At 55.4% G+C, this 16,129-nt stretch overlaps 2 protein-coding genes across 2 annotated transcripts; one reads left to right on the top strand and one right to left on the bottom strand.

Moving 5' to 3' along the window:
- Nucleotides 1-47: 47 nt before the first annotated feature.
- Nucleotides 48-7,833, bottom strand: MYL9 (myosin light chain 9). Its single transcript, XM_032198319.1, has 5 exons — nt 7,778-7,833; nt 6,839-6,912; nt 2,130-2,333; nt 1,275-1,436; nt 48-1,102 (listed from the first exon to the last, which is right to left on the bottom strand). The coding sequence occupies exons 3-5, from the start codon at nt 2,311-2,313 to the stop codon at nt 930-932; spliced, it is 519 nt and encodes a 172-aa protein (XP_032054210.1). The 5' UTR covers nt 2,314-2,333; nt 6,839-6,912; nt 7,778-7,833; the 3' UTR covers nt 48-929.
- Nucleotides 7,834-10,477: 2,644 nt separating this feature from the next.
- On the top strand, nt 10,478-14,399 carry RAB5IF (RAB5 interacting factor). Its single transcript, XM_032198551.1, has 4 exons — nt 10,478-10,640; nt 11,335-11,438; nt 12,988-13,117; nt 13,785-14,399. Exons 1-4 carry the CDS (start codon nt 10,512-10,514, stop codon nt 13,824-13,826), a joined length of 405 nt encoding a protein of 134 aa, XP_032054442.1. The 5' UTR covers nt 10,478-10,511; the 3' UTR covers nt 13,827-14,399.
- Nucleotides 14,400-16,129: the final 1,730 nt, after the last annotated feature.

The following is a 16,129-nucleotide window of genomic DNA, read 5'->3' as shown; positions in this document are numbered from 1 at the left end:
GTGCAGGGACCGTGCTGCCTCAGCAGTCCTGGCTTAAACAGGGGTGTTGGCAGCGGGCATGGGATGATGCTGAGCGCTTGAGGAGAGGGGAGGAGAGGAGAGGAGCAGAGCAAAGAGGAGAGGGGAGGATTCCACCCTTGTATCTCAGTCCCTTTCCTCTGCATGTCCCAAAGCACAACTATCAGCAAAGGCAGAAAATGATGCTTAAGCCAATTTTGCACAGACAGGTTGGGAATGATTCGGTTTGAAACAGGGTGTCGTCAGGAGAAGACCCCAGAGGGCAAGGGCAGAGGCAGGGGGATGTGGTGTGAGGCGAGTGGCCCTCAGCCCCAGATCTGAGTGGCACAGCACCAGGACTGTGCTGGTCAGGGAGGGAGCCACACAGCACCGCGTTGTGTTACACCATCAGACTTTATAGGCTGCTTCAGCTTTCTGACCCCCTCGAATTACAGGCTCTAAAGCCATAAAACAGACATAGAAGGGGAAACAAAAGTGTTCTTCTTTTTCTTTCCTAAAGGAAGGGAGTGTGGGAGGTAAAGGGAGAGCTTCATCCTGCATCAGGTCCCCTGGACTGCACTGGTTTGAGCCAGCCAAAATCCCCACCGGCCGGTGCTCACCTGGGCTGCTCGCCCCTGCCCTAGGACCCCCCCTGCTCCACGGGGAGAGCAGCTGCTTGGTGGGGATGGAGCCTGGCTGGGTCCTGGGGGCTGAGCCTGCAGGCAATGAGAGGCAATGGGGGAGGACGGATGGTGCACAACGGCACGGTGAGGGGAGCGCTGCCTCCAGCAAGGGCACGGTGCCACGCGCCAGCATCGGCATGACATGGAGCAGGGTGATGTCCTGGGTGAGGGGAAGCCTGCTGTGGGGCTGGGCAGCAAGGGGGCAGGGGCTGGGCAGCGTGCACAGAAGGCAGGGAGCGGCTCTCAGCACTAATCGTCTTTGTCCTTGGCCCCGTGCTTCAGAATGCGGGTGAACTCCACGTAGTTGAAGTTGCCCTTCTTGTCGATGGGCGCCTCCCGGTACATCTCATCCACCTCCTCGTCGGTGAACCTGTCCCCCATGGTGGTCAGCAGCTCACGCAGATGGTCCTCGTGAATGAACCCTGCGGGGACGGCAGGGACTGCGTCAGCACGGGAGGCCAGAGGGGTGGCCGGGGACCTTCACTGCCTCCCCTGGAGGCTCCCTGCTGTCCCGCTCCCAGCCCTGCACCAGAGGCCATGGCCCACACTGTTCCAGAGCTGCCTGGGGGCTCTCCCCAGAGCTTTGACCCGTACCTGATGCCTCCTCGTCGAAGCAGGCGAAGGCGTTGCGGATGACATCCTCCGGGTCGGTGCCGTTCAGCTTCTCCCCGAACATGGTGAGGAACATGGTGAAGTTGATGGGCCCTGGTGCCTCGCTCATCATGCCTTCCAGGTACTCGTCGGTGGGGTTCTTCCCTGCCGGGCACAGGTGGGGGGGTGGGTGTGGGGCCCACCCTCCCTGCAGCCCCCATCCCATCCCCAAAGTCAGCCCCCCTCCCCCAAACACCTTTTCATTCACCCACGCCACAAGCAGTGGTTTCTGCAGCACCCACGACTGCTGCCTCAGCACCTCTCCCCACGCCGTCCCCGGCCCCTCGCCGCACGACCCCATGCCAGAGGCAGTGCTGGGATGTCCCAGGCACAGTTTGGGCTCTGCTGAGTGCAACCTTAACGCCCATGGGCCCCTCAGTGCACGTCCCCTCTGCTCTGGGATCTTTCTCTCCCAGGCAGTACCTTCAGAAGGGGTCTGGCCACCGTGCCAACAGGTGCCAGACCTCGCAGTGTGGTGCTGAGGCAGCAGGGAGCTTTTCCTGACCGGCGAACACGGCTCTAGGAGCAACAGCCTAGGCTGCTGTCCTTAGATGCCTCCACAAACGCACTTTCTAAGGTCAGCTAGCACCAGCAGAGCAAGTTGCCCATTTTTACAGCATCAAACAGACCCAAAGCAGGAGGGCTGTGCCCCAACACCACCCCAACAGTGGCTCCTCAACGCAGGCAGTGACCAGGGCTCCTCACAAGGCACCGTGTGCCCCCAGCAGCAGTCCCTGCTGGCTGTTACAAGCAAAGGGGCCGAGGGGTCGGCAGGGGACCAGGACAGGGTCTCCTCACCCATGGAAGCCAGCATGTCGTGCAGATCCTCCTTGTCGATGAACCCGTCGCGATTCTGATCGATCATGTTGAAGGCTTCCTTGAACTCCTGGATCTGGGACTGATCAAACATGGCGAAGACATTGGAGGTGGCGCGCTGCGGGCGCTTCTTGGTGGTCTTGGCTTTGGCACGTTTGCTGGACATCTTGGTGGCTGGGGGGGTACCTGCAGGCAGGACAGGGGCATCAGGGGGCTGAGGGTAAGCAGAGCCCAGGGAGTGGACACAACTCCCCCTTTCTGGCTGCTCACCAGGTCCGTGCCTCAGTTTCTCCATCTGCCACACAGTTTGGCTATCTCCAGTGAGATAACATGGTCGCAGATCGGGGCACAGGGACAGGTGAGACTCAGGCTCTGTTTAGTCCCCTGGGAAGTCCCACGAGCAGGCAGCTCTCCCTGTCCCCCTTCCCAGCACGTCCCAGAGCTCCCCACACCCTCAGCCCCCACCCCCACGTGCTGCCTGTCCCCTTCACCCCGGTTGCAGGGAACGATGGTGAACCCAACGCCTCATTGGGTTCGGTCTGGGAGGGCACCCAAGGGTGCTTTCTAGGTGCTGCCTTGGGTTTCGGGACAACTGCCCCCTTCCTGGAGGCTGCCCTGGGGTGAGCAGACACAGCTGCCCTCGCCCCGTGCCAGAGCAGCCGGTGCCTTGCCGGGCTGGGGGCTGAGCCGGAGCCAGGGGTTATCGGCTGCGGGCGCATTCCTCGCGTGCCGCTGCTTCCCTGCCCTCCCCCCTCACCCCAGCTCCAGCCCTGCTCCTCGAGGAACCCCAAAATGCGGGGAGGGGAACACCCAGGGGGGTCGCAAGGAAGCAGCTGAGGGCAGGAGGGTTCAGAGGAGCGGTGAGGTTGTTGCAGGCGATGAGGGGCACGAGAAAGGAGCAGGCTGGGGGGACGGGAAGGAAACAGTGGATCCACAGGACGAAAAGACAGACCCGGGGGGAACTCAGACAGGGAAATACATGGCCCAGAGGGGATGGCAAAGGGGACAGCCACCACCTTCCCAGCAGGAATAGTGTCAGGGTGAAGCAAAGAGCCATTTCCCAGCAGCGAGGATGATCAGAGATAGAACCTGAGCCCCTGAGCAATGGTTTGGTGTCACTGTCCACGCTGCCAGGCTCAGCATTTAAGACCTTGCACCATGGTGCTGGGGACCCAGCCCTGATTCCCACAGGTTGTGGCTGCCTCTGGCGTTACCCAGGACGAGGATGCTCAAACCTCTCCCAGCCAAATCCCGTTAAGTGAAACTCAGCAAGCAGCTGTCAGGGACAAGCCTGGCACAAGGACACTTCCAGTTGCTGCCAGCTCAGCGTGGCCCTGGGAGAAAGCCCGGGGTGACAACAGAGACAGTGGCCACAACAGAGATGCTGCTCAGATCCTCGAATTTCTACCGTGGTCAACTCTAACTCACGGAAAGCCCCGTGCCTCAGTTTCCCCACCTGGGGCAGGGAGCCCATGCCTGCTGCAGGGTGGGGAATCAGAGTTAACAGACTGTGAATGAAGTTCCTCAGGTGAAGGGCAGAGTATTCCTGTAACCATTGTGCGTTACAGAGGTTACAGGGAACATCCTGCCTGGCGGGACCAGAGCGAGCAGCCTTTTCTCACAGCTGCACAGCTCCTGCGAGCCCTTCCCAGGCTGTGCCTGCCTTCCAGCCATTTCCCTGCTTCACTCTGTCATCTCTTCACTCCCTGCTACCCCTCCTTTGAGGCTGCAGGGGTGTGGGTATGAGCACACAGCCCCCCCAGCCTGCCCTTCCCCCCCCCCCCCCCCCAGCTGCAGCCCCCAGGTTCCCCTGGCTGGGCTCTGTGGGAAGGAGCCCCAGTGGCTGCAGGCACTGGGATGGAAATGCCACTGCCCTCATCTCCCTCCCCACCACCGCCTTTGCCTGCTCTGGCTGGCACCAAGCACCTAACGCCACTCGTGAAATCTCCCCAGATCACCCCAAAACCTTCGATCATTTCCCAGGCATTTGCCACCAGCTTGCTGAGGAAAGCAGCACCACCAAAGAGCCAGGGCATGCCCACAGCTGTGTGGGCAGACGACAGCCCCGTAGCCCTCCTGCCCACTGCTTCCCCTGCCCCGCTGCACCACAAAGCTCCTTGCAGTGGCACAGCCCTTGCTTATGTACCCTGCCAAACACCAGCATGCGTGGGCATCAGCCCAGTGCAGGGAAATTCAGCTGAGCAGCGTGATTCACCTTAACCTGCTGCACCGGCCAGAGCCAGCAATAAAAGCTCTGGTGCCAGTACACGGCGCTGTGCTGCAGCCAGCGCTGAGCTCCCAAAACACAGGGAGTTATTAGCAGAATTATTAGCAGAAGACTCGAGAAATAAACAGGAGCTTTGCTCTCACCGCAGGAGCTAGCATTATCAGGATATTTACCCTGCCCCAGCTGTGACCAGTGAGCATGAGCACAGCTTGGCACACTCCCCTGAGAGATGGTTCTTGTTAGGGGGATTAAGCGCGATTTGGGCAGCCCGTGGTTTTGCTGTTCGATTCTGCTGTTTGATCCTAAACATTCCCTGGGAAGATGCTTGGTCCCAAGAACAAGCTCAGCTCCTCGTTTTATTTCACACTCGTTTTATTTCCACACTTTATTTCACACTGCAGCCAGGCCCGATGTGCCGCGGGCGATCCATGCCCTGCTGGAGGAGGCTCGATGGCTCCACACACAGCTCCAGGGCCCGGCTGCAGGGCTCTGGCTGGCCAAAAAACCCCACGGCCAGACTGTTTGGTGGCCTGGCCACAATGCCCTGCATGCCTCGGTGGCCTCAGGCAGGCTCAGCCAGTCTGAGCACCCAGCTTTTCCTCAGCAAGAAGAAAAAACGCAGGATGGGTCCTGCTCCTCCAGCCCCTGCCCTTGCCCCCGTGTCCTTCTGCTCCCTCTGCAGCCAAGCGCCATCCCTGCAGCCACGGGGCTGCCTTGAAAAGTTATTAAATAGTTGCAGGTTTAAAGAGAAAGAGCCACGGCTCGCTGTTACCGGTAAAACAAGCCACCATACATTTCCTCGCTGGGAAGCAGCAAGCAGCTTCACCCTGCTGCTGTTTCCTGACCATGCTGGGGAGGGCAGGACAAGCCAAAGGCACATCTCGGTGCTGCCAGGAGGGATCTCCACCTCGCAGCTGCAGCACAGCCCAGCTGCTTGTGATGCCTTGAGGCCGTGTGGTACAAACACGACGTTGTCTACGTGTGTGCTGGGTGCCCCGTTTCCCAAGGATGGCTCCTCCAAGGCTGGGCAGACAGCTGCAGGAGCTCTCTCTGGAAGTGCTGACAAGGCTCCCGCTCTGCACGGGGCTGCTGCAAGATCTCCAGCATAGCTAGAGAGGGAAGGACATCATCTCTGTGACATCCCGGCACCCAGATGCACGATGTACATCTGCTAGATGCTTTTGGTCAGGCTTCATCGGATAGGGGGAAGGGCAATGCAAACAGCCCGAACTGTTCCACAGGACATCCCTGCGGGGATAGATTATGGGCCCTTTGAAAGACCGTGGTTAAATCTCTGCCCCAAGACTCTTCCTAAGGTTAGCTGCAAGTAGCAGCAAGCCAGAACAAGTTTACCAAAAGGTAAGTATGCTGGGGGAATGAGCAGTGAGCAGCCCATCTTCCCTGCTGTTAAAACAGCCTTTTTCTCCCGCTAGCCCTGGGATTTAGCATTGCTCAGCTCTGTCCTCACTGCAGAGCTGCCTGGGGGGGCAGTGCCAGGGTGAGCCCAGGAGCTGCAGCAGGATCCTCCTGCACCACTTGGCGTGGCTGGAACAGAGGCGGGCTCTTCTCCTTTATGACCTTAGAATCATTGAATCATTCAGGTTGGAAAAGCCCTCCAAAATCACCCGGTCCAACCACCCCCCTACCACCAATGTCACCCCCTGAACCATGTCCCCAAGCACCACGTCCAACCTCTCCTTGAACACCCCCAGGGACGGTGACTCCACCACCTCCCTGGGCAACCCGTCCCAGTGCCTGACTGCTCTTTCTGAGCAGAAATGTCTCCTCATTTCCAACCTGGCACAACTTGAGGCCATTCCCTCTGGTCCTATCACTGGTTACTTGTGAAAAGAGGCCGACCCCCAGCTCCCCACACCTTCCTTTCAGGCAGTTGTAGAGAGCAATAAGGGAGATCGTAACACAGATGGGTGGGAAAAAGGGAGCTTGGAGCATGGGGAAAGCAGAACCTGAGCCCCAGGCTGTGTCCCCCAGACCAATTGCAGCCACCAGCACTAATGCCAGTGAGCAGGATGTAAGTGCGAATGGAGCAGGCAGGTGTTGAAGAGACAGAGCCAAGGGCACAGGGACAAGGTCCCCACACTGACCCGACAGGACACAGAGGCTCCAGGGCTGGGTAGCAGCAGGGGAAGAGCCCTGAAGCCCTGTCCCTCTCCCCCAGCCCGGCAGCACCAGGCACTGCTTGGCTCCTCTGGCAGAGCGTGAAGGGCTGGAGGCTTCTGTAGCTCTGATGATTTTGGGGTAGGAGAGAACAGCATGGTTTCTGAGCCAGCTCCTTCCCACCACATTTAGGGGACAAGGGCATCACCGTGCCTGTGAGCATCAGGAGGGTGATGCAGAGGGCGTCGTGGGAGCGCAGGGCTGGAAACCTTTGTGGCCTTTGGCCACCAGCATCACGTGCCCTGGGCTGGCTTTGACATTCTCCTAGGAGAATGAAGGGGCTCACCTTGGTGGGAGAATCTGGCCTCAGGACGTCAGAGGGGGAGGCAACCGCAAACTCCTCCTACAGCAACCCAGAGCCTGCCAGTGACGAGAGGAAAAAATTCAAGTGACCGAAGAAACCAACCATCTTTGGTAAGCAGCGGTGGTTGTTGACACTTGGGGATGTTCCATTCCAAAGAATGCTGCTGCAGCCACTGCTTTCTTTTACACGTCGATGCTTAAGAACCTCCCTGGCTTTTATCACCTTCATAACACTTTGTACCGAAAAGGCATGCACGGAGGGAAGCAGCTGAGCGGAAGAAGCCAAGAGGACCTCGAGTTTTCACAGGCAAAGCTACATAAGACACAAAGTTCCTCTGCATCTGAGGGAAAGGAGCTAAATAAAGCTTTTCTGCCTCCCAACAGTTCATTGCCTCAAGTTGCTCCCGGGTCACTTGGGACATCTCCAGAGTGTCATGCATGTATCTGGATCCTGCCCCTGGCCCTGGGTGAAGACTTGCGGAGGGGAAAGCAGCTGATCGAGCCAGCAACAGCTCCCACTCAAAGGAGGCAGGGGGAGCCTCGGTCAGGCTGCACGGATCAGCTCCTGCAGCTCTGCCATCCCGGGCAGGTCACCGCAGTGCCCGGGAGCTTTGCTCAGCGCCGTCCCTCGCCTCCCCCGGCCGGGACACCCCGGGCAGGGACCCCGGGGCGAGTGGCTCCCCGCCTGCCGGCCCCCGGGGCTTCTCCTGCAGCCTCCTCGCCCCCTATCCCCGGCTGCCCCCTCCCCAGCCCTCCGCGTCCCTCCCGAGCCGCCTCCGGCCCCGTCGGGGCTGCAGCATCGAGGGCAGCCCCGGATCCCTCCCGGTCCCTCCCGCCCCGTCGGGGCTGCCCAAAGCTCTCCGGAGCTCGGAGCCGGGGGCAGGGGGAAGCCGCCCCCCGACGGGCGATGCCCGAGCCTCACCTGGGCAGGAGCGGGGCACTGCGGGGCGGGCGGCGCTGCTCTGCCCGGGACCGGCCGGCGGCTCGGCCCTAGGTGCTGGAGGGCGACCGGGGCGGTGCCGGGCCCCTCGTCCCGCCCCGGCCGGCCCGGCTCGGGCCATACAAGGCAGAAAAATGCGGCGGGGCCGGGGCGGAGGGGCCGCGCTGCCAGCCTTGTACGGGCGGGCGGGCGGCCCACGGGTGCCGCAGGTCCGCGGGAGGCTCCTGGGGGGGGGCACCCCGGGGAGCAGGAGGCTGTGGGGGACCAAATCCACGCGGTGCCGTGCTGCCGGGACCGGGGCATCGCCCCACCGCCCTCCCGGGGGTCGCAGGTCTCGGTCCTGCTCAGCTCCGGGGGCACGGAGCGGCCGCCGGTGCCGTGGGGTCCCCGACGGCGAGCCGGGGGGATTCGCGCATGGTGGGGGGCAGAGCTCTGCCCGCAGGGGAGCGGTGGCACAGGGGGGATTTGGGAGCCTTTCCGAGGGGGATTCGCCCACCCCGGCCCCCAGCTGGGAGAGGGTTTGGGCGACACCGCCCGCAGCGGGGTCCGTGCACCTCGGGGGCTGCCCAGCGTGGCAAGGGACAGCCCGGGGCCACGCACGAGGATCGCTGCCACGAGCAGTGGTGTAAAAGTTCACCCCGATGTGGGGCATCCATCTGCAGGGAGCCCAGCAGAGCGCAGGGCTGCACGGAGTCTGCGCTGAGCCTGAGCTCCAGCTGGGGCTTTCCCACGGAGTTTGCCTTTTAAAGAAAAGGAAGGAAAGGAAAAAAAAAAAAAAAAAAAAAAAGGAAGAGAGAAAGAGAGAACACGGTCTCAGGAGGCAGAGAGCCTGAGCTGCCGCCCCATGGCTGCTGCTCCCGGGTTTTTCTGTGCATCCACCTCAAACTCATCAGTGTGTGTGCAGCAGCCGGGAGCATGGTGGGGAAGGAGCCGCCCCCGGCCATGCACCAGCTCCCTGCAAGTCCGCGGGCACTGCACAGGGGCTGGGGGCAGCGATGGAGCAGGATACTGAATGTGGTAGCTCCTCGCACGCTTTGCAGCCTCTGCAGCTGCGTGCACATAGGGAACTGCTGCTGGAACACCTGCAGGACTCTCCTTCATCCCTTTCAACCCTTCCCACCTTCCCCCTACTCCTCTCAGTGCTCCCTGTGTACTCTTCCTCTGCCAACACATGTCCCTTAGCAGGGAGCGTGTTTGTTCCTCCACACTTTCTTGTGTCACCTCTCTTCTGCATCCTCCTTGTTCTTTCAAGCCATAATTTCACTTGGTTTTCTCTCTGAGCAGCAGGTCAGGCAATGGAGATGGGGTAAAAATACAGTTTTTTAGCCTGTCAGTTTAGATCTGTTCCCTGATCCAGGCTTTTCATCATCATGTAAATGCTTCTGCCTTGGCAAAGCGGCATGGGGCAGGAGCATGAAGTTGGGGATGCTGAGACTCAGCACACAGGACGCAGCCTGAAGTCCTGGAAGAGATCAGCTGTGGTGTCCCTCATCGCTCCCGCTGTGCTCCGTGACCATCTCCATCACAGGAGGGCACAGAGCAGGCTGCCGTGTCCCAAACACCTGAGGAACCTCAAGGGCAGCAAGGACGGGGCAGGATGTGTGAGCCCTGGCCCCTCAACAAAGGACGACTCTGCCATAGTGGGGATCGGATACAAAAGCTGCTGTGGGAGATACAGCAATGACCCCCTCCCACTGGGTGTTACCTCCCTGCTAATGTGACAAGGGTCACAGAATCACAGAATTGTCTAGGTTGGAAGAGACCTCAAGATCATCGAGTCCAACCTCTGACCTAACGCTAGCAGTCCCCACTAAACCATATCACTGAGCTCTACATCTAAACGTCTTTTAAAGACCTCCAGGGATGGTGACTCCACCACTTCCCTGGGCAGCCCGTTCCAATGCCTCACAACCCTTTCAGTGAAGAAGTTCTTCCTAACATCTAACCTAAACCTCCCCTGGTGCAACTTTAGCCCATTCCCCCTTGTCCTGTCACCAGGCCCGTGGGAGAACAGGCCAACCCCCACCTCGCTACAGCCTCCCTTGAGGTACCTATAAAGAGCAATAAGGTCGCCCCTGAGCCTCCTCTTCTCCAGGCTGAACAAGCCCAGCTCCCTCAGCCGCTCCTCGTAGGACTTGTTCTCCAGGCCCCTCACCAGCTTCGTCGCCCTTCTCTGCACCCGCTCAAGCACCTCCATGTCCTTCTTGTAGCGAGGGGCCCAAAACTGAACACAGTACTCGAGGTGCGGCCTCACCAGAGCTGAGTACAGGGGGACGATCACCTCCCTAGCCCTGCTGGTCACGCTGTTCCTGATACAAGCCAGGATGCCGTTGGCCTTCTTGGCCACCTGAGCACACTGCTGGCTCATATTCAGCCGACTATCCACCATCACTCCCAGGTCCTTCTCTGCCTGGCAGCTTTCCAACCATTCCTCTCCCAGCCTGTAGCTCTGCTTGGGGTTATTGCGCCCCAGCTGCAGGGCCCCGCCCCCCACAAGCCCCGCCCCCCTCCACCACGCCCCCTTTAGCCCCGCCCCGCGCCCAGCGAGCTCCGCGCTGCGCCCTGACCTCCTTCCCGCGCCGTACAGCGGGGGGCGTGTCCCGCACCGTCACGTGCCTCTCCCTCCGCTCCCCGATTGGCGGCTGAGGGGCCGCGCGGCGGCCGCTTCCGGGCCGTGCCGTGTGGTGCCGGTGGCGGCGGCGGTGCCCGGTGTGCGATGAGCGGCGCGCGGCGCAGGGAGGAGCCGCCGCACGCGCAGCAGCACGCGGTGCCCGACGGCGGCGCGGGGCCGCGCGGCTCGGCCTGGGGCAGGGCGCTGCGCAGCGACTCCGCCTGGCACGACAAGGTGAGGGGGTTACGGGGGGGGGGCACGGCCACCGGGCTCTGCCTCAGGGGTGAGGGGGAGCCGGGCCCGCTCGGTCCGTGAGGGGGTTGAGGGAAGGGCTGAGGCAGCGCTGTGCGGCCCCTGCGTTGTGTTAGGGCTGCGGGCGGGCGGCAGTGACCGCTGCTGCTGCTGGGAAGGAGCCCAGGGAGGTTATAGCAACGCCCTGGCCTGGGGTTGGCAGCAGTAGGAGAGGGCCTGGGGCACCCAGAGCGGCTCCAACAGGCTGGAAGGTTCACACGACATTTTACGCGTTATTTTTGATGGATTTTTACAGAATGGAGTCTTCAGCAAACAACGACCTTAGGTGCTGCTTCATTGCTGCCGCTAGAGTGTTAGAGGGCAACGCCATGCGTTTAATCTGCAAGCAGAAATGTCCAGGGTGCACGATACCATAAACTGCTTTATGTGCTCTGAATACAGAACCACAGAATCACAGAATTTCTAGGTTGGAAGAGATCTCAAGATCATCAAGTCCAACCTCTGACCTGATGCTAACAAGTCCTCCACTAAGTCATATCTTACATACAGCTTCTAATGGAGGGGTGTTTGGTGTTAAAATTTCACTTGTCAGTCATATGGTGACTTTAAAAAAAGAAAAAGAAAAAAAAAAAAACATAATCATTGCCAAAATATTTATTTTGCTTTATCTCCTCAGGATGAGTTTTTAGATGTCATCTACTGGTTCCGGCAGATCATTGCAGTTATTTTGGGAATCATCTGGGGAGTAGTTCCTCTGAAAGGCTTCGTGGGAATAGCAATGTAAGGTTTATTTCCTTTTCTGCCTCGTGTACTTTCCCACATTTGGACTTTACTTCTTGTCTGTTTTAAGCTTATGTTATAAACAGTGGAGTGGCCAAATGCAGTGTCTGTGTCTGTCACATACCTTAAATCCAGCATCGCATTCCAGGCTGTTATTTGTCATGAACTTCATACTAATTACAACACGCCCCTTTTCCTATCCCTGACCTAACTATTGCTTTTTTTTTCCTCCCGTTTTCTAATATATTTGCTTATTCTTGTTAAAGGGAGGGGGGCGGAGGTGGAAGAAGGGAATAAGCTCAGTTGACTTGTGAAGTGGCCTGTTCCCGTAAATGCTTCTAAGGGCTTTAAGAAATAAGGCACACGGGGGAAAGGGGAGATAGTCCTTCTCTTCGAGTCAGGAGCCATCCTTGGAGAGGAGGCTCTGTTAGTAGACAAGAGGGGTAGTTTCTCTTCGAAAAGCAGTCTAGAAAGGTGCGTGCACATCCCACCGAGACATGGGATTTGTGTCACCTTCCACCAGGCTGCAGTGAGCACTCTGAGTTATGAAATAAGTGTGCTTGGCACTGGCATGCACTGGTAAGCCTTTGGAGAGACACCAGGGGTGGAAAAGCACAGCCCTTCTCTCCAAACTTTGTGGGGGGGAAAAAGTTCTGTTTGCTTTCGGGTGTATTGGTTTGCAAATGTCTCTGCCTAGTCAAGGTCCTGCATGTCCTAGCTATGGCAAGGAAGTGGAAGGAGCGTCTCTAAGGAAAAAAAAAAAAAGAATTTGAAACTCATGGACAAGTGCTGTAAAGCTGTGGTGCTTTAACAGGAGCTCAGTAGCTACGTGCAAACAGTTAAATCTGAATTGCTCCTGGTAATAGATGTGGAGTGGTTGGGAAGCGTTGTCCTTACTTAGTCATCCGTTAATTCACAAGACCCCTTCCGGCACATCAGCCAATTCCTGGGCTAAATGTTAGAAATAAAAGCGATGTGGTGTCAGATGGAAGCTCAAAGCTTCTAGAACCGTGTCCGTGGTTTCTCTGTGCTGTACAGGTGAACAGCTGCTCACAGCTTGCTGCCAGTCTTTGAACCTGTGAGTCTTCCAGTATTGCCTTTCCTACACAGTTTTCTTTCCAGGAAATGTACTCGCTTCTTCCCAGGTTGTCTCAGCCCTAAGCTGGGGTGGTATAATTCCAGACTGTTCTAAGAAAAAATAGGAGGCCCCATTTTTTTTGTTTCCATTGCAGCAGAACTGTTGGTGCAGACTACAGAGTGCTCAGACTTGCCTTAAGTTGAACCCCAGTGCTATGGCTCTGAGGGTGGTACGGAACCTTCAGTTCTCATCTCTGGCACGTGGTCGTGAGACACTAACACAAGGGTTTAACACAGAGCAGAGAGCCTAACGCTCTTCCCTTCTGGCAGCCTCAAGATCGAGGAGCGCATGAAAGGAAATCGGATTCTGTGTTGCTGTGCACGAAGTATACTTTGTATGTGGCTGTGTGGTATGTTGGGTATCTGCATTCTGGGTCCTGGAAAATGACGGCTCCTAATCTCTTTCTTCCAGATTCTGTCTGATCAATGCTGGTGTTCTGTATCTCTACTTCAGTAGCTTCCAGCAGATAGATGAGGAGGAGTATGGTGGGACATGGGAGCTGACAAAGGAAGGATTCATGACATCTTTTGCCCTGTTTCTGGTAACGTGTCTCACTTCAACTTGATTTGTGAATTGTGTTGATAAACTTTATGGGGGAAAAGGCCTGGAAGACAAGTAGGTGAGCTGGGGCACTGGTAGGAAGATGTGTTAGTGTCCACTAATAAGGGAGATTTGATGGGAAAGAGAAGCCTGAAATCTGTTGTTTGCTGGTTATACACAGTACTAATGCACAGGATTTCAGTGTCAGAAAGGAAATGAGAACGGACTGCCGTGTTTCTGCATCTACCACTTTTATGCCATCCCTTCCTTTGTCCCAGAAACACTGCTACCTTGTCCTAGCAGTTTCATCTAGGTATACCCAAACTGGTCTAGGTAATACCAGCTGATGTTTGGGGCTCTTTATGTTTTCCCCTGTTACTGCCCTTCCACAAGTCCCTGAATATGCTCGTGACTTGATTTGGTGGTGGTTCTAAATCACTAGAGAGACTGTGATGGATTTACTGTAGATTGGCTTCCAGAGTGACTAACCTATCAAATGGAATGCCACCGTTTGTGCTGTACGGTGACCCTCATATATCTGATACAATCTCAAAAGCTAGAATTCAGTCCCCAGTGCTCAGCTGAGGGCAAGGCCTAAGGCTTGTTTTCTGTGTTTTAACCCTTTTCGGAGGCATGAAAACAACTTTCCCTTCCTTTCCTCTCCACAGGTTGTTTGGATAATCTTCTACACTGCCATCCACTATGATTGACACAGTCTGCAGCTTTTGTCTGTTAAATCAGTTGTCAGTAAATCAAGAAGATTTTTAATAAATCATAATCTCTGGCAGACTGGTGGGAAGGTTGGGGATGTCAAATCAACTCCCTTCTGTACCAGCGGTCTGATTAGAATGGAAGAGCCCCAACTCTTCTGCTGGAGAAGCCAGTCCATCTCCGTTTTATATACCTGTTAATTACTGGAACTATTAAAAAGCCATTGGAATTTTTGGAAGCAGTTCAAGACTGTTCAGATTTTGAACTTTCTGCAACTCTAGCCAGTAACTGTATTGTTGTCCTTTGGGACTGCAGTATCAAACGCCTGTATGCTGAAGGTTGTATCTGTTAATTTAATGTATGTATGCTCCTTCGTTTGAAATCTGTCATTACATCCTGACTTGTCTTCCATTTGTTGTCCTTCAGACAGACAGTTTTTAAAAAGTGATTGTAGGGTACGTGGGAGGAAGGCACTGCAGCATCCAGGATATGAGTTCAGTGGCTGTCCTCAGCATGTTCTGTAGTAATCAAACCTGATTTGATTAAACAGACTGTGTCGTTACCATTTCTAATAAGTTTTGTTTTACTTGTGGATGATTTGTTCACCAGAATTTTCAAATGCTGAAATGTCGTCTTTGCTAAAGACAAATTTTTAAGCAACTTAACTAGAATGAGTTGTGATTAATTTGGTTAATGAATGTTTAACTTGTGAGATGTGTTTGGGAGGGTTGGAAATACCACTGCATTCTGCTGGCCTATGAAGTTGCCAGCATTTACCTCAGAGCTCAGCAGTCCTGAAGAACAGTCATTCTGGAGGTACACTTTTAATGTTATGTATGTAAATTCTAATTTTTTTATTTTTTTTAATTCTTGATTTCAGCTGGCTTCAGATGCTCAGTGCTAATTAATGCAAGAGACTAACACACAGTTGAGGCAGCTAATATCTTAAAAGCAGAATTACTAGCTTGCAAATCAGGCGCATTCAATATGTAGTGCATTATCTCTGGTTAAAGGGGTGCTCTTTGCGTTGGTCACATCATAGCGCAATTCTTCCCTAGTCTGTGGGAATTTGTGCATCAATGGGGGAGTAGTCTCTGCTCTAAAATATTTGTAAGGACCTGTATTTCAGAAATAGATCTCGGGAAGCATGCACAGTCCTTGTTTTTGTCAGAGGACCTTGCAGTCTAGCTGCCACGTAGTCCTTGTTTTTCTAAACAGCACATGCTGTACCCAAAAAGAGTACTGACCTAGAGGTGCCTTATAGTAAGGAGTTGATAGTTTTGGTGTGCTGTTGTTGAAAGTCTGTGTTACTTCCTTGTTGGCGGAAGTCCAACAGCTCAGTTCCCACATGTGACTATGCAAAGTCAGGGATCTAATTCTCCAAGTGCTGAGCTGGGGCTCCAGAATCACCCACCTATGCAGGCCTCCATTCTTACCAGGGAAAATGCTGTCTGCTTTTGGTGAAAAAGACGCACCTGACTATCTTAGATCCTTGGCATGCAGAGGGAAGAGTGCAATAGCAGACAGCTTCTGCTACATGAAAGTTGCCAATTTAAATGATCTCAAAGAAAAACTTACATATTTGATGTCCCGATCCCCAAACTTGCTCAACCATTCAGTCTGATGCTTTCAGCTGAAATAAGAGGAAAAGAAAGCATCAATCTCCCACGAGAATTACATAGCCTGCTAGTTCTAGGTCACCCTTTGCTACTGGCATCGTTTGCATCTTAGCTGTTCTCAGCCACCCGTAACATCACTGTATACTTGAAATGCTGTAATAAATGTGGCCTGAATAATCCACTCTGGTCTTTGAAGTTCTGCAAAATGTTGGGAGCGTGGGATTCCGTTAGGAGTTTTAATTTTGGTAAATACTTTAGCTAGCATATCTCTGGGATTCTCAGGTCTCTTGTATTGTAGGCTTGACTGCAATGCTTTCAAAAGTGGTTAGAAACATTTCTTGTGTAAGTAGGTAGCTAATGCTTATATCCATGCTTTAATGGGTGATTAAGAAGGTTAAGCCACGTGTTGCCTCTGTATAAGCTGTTCTGCCTCTTCAGCCCCTCCATGGTGATGCACAAGCATGGCAGAGCTGCCCCTGTCAGGTCCAGGGCATGACTTCAAGCACTGTTGTAAAACCTGCAGAGTGAAAGAGTGGAAAACAGGAGAGTTGCTTATCTGCCTTTTCCTCAGTTGCTCACAGCCCCACCAGCTAAGTTTCTTGGTCTTTGCAGTTCTCTACTATTATGTTGGACAGAAGCTGCCAGCCTGAGCTGAGGAGGATCCTCTGTTGAGGACTGTGACC

This window comes from Aythya fuligula, chromosome 16 (genome assembly GCF_009819795.1).
Source record: "Aythya fuligula isolate bAytFul2 chromosome 16, bAytFul2.pri, whole genome shotgun sequence".
Lineage (NCBI taxonomy): Eukaryota > Metazoa > Chordata > Aves > Anseriformes > Anatidae > Aythya > Aythya fuligula.
The sequence above is the reverse complement of the archived record's forward strand: the minus strand, read 5'-3'. Positions and strand labels throughout refer to the sequence as shown.

Bases quoted from the DNA above. Each gene is read 5' to 3' on its own strand.
- MYL9 (XM_032198319.1), bottom strand. From the start codon at position 2,313: ATGTCCAGCAAACGTGCCAAAGCCAAGACCACCAAGAAGCGCCCGCAG. The intron at 1,437-2,129 runs GTGAGGAGACCC...TGTGCCCGGCAG, and splicing joins CGACATGCTGGCTTCCATGG to GGAAGAACCCCACCGACGAG. The intron at 1,103-1,274 runs GTACGGGTCAAA...CCGTCCCCGCAG, and splicing joins CTTCGACGAGGAGGCATCAG to GGTTCATTCACGAGGACCAT.
- RAB5IF (XM_032198551.1), top strand. From the start codon at position 10,512: ATGAGCGGCGCGCGGCGCAGGGAGGAGCCGCCGCACGCGCAGCAGCAC. The intron at 10,641-11,334 runs GTGAGGGGGTTA...TTATCTCCTCAG, and splicing joins ACTCCGCCTGGCACGACAAG to GATGAGTTTTTAGATGTCAT. The intron at 13,118-13,784 runs GTAACGTGTCTC...TCCTCTCCACAG, and splicing joins CATCTTTTGCCCTGTTTCTG to GTTGTTTGGATAATCTTCTA.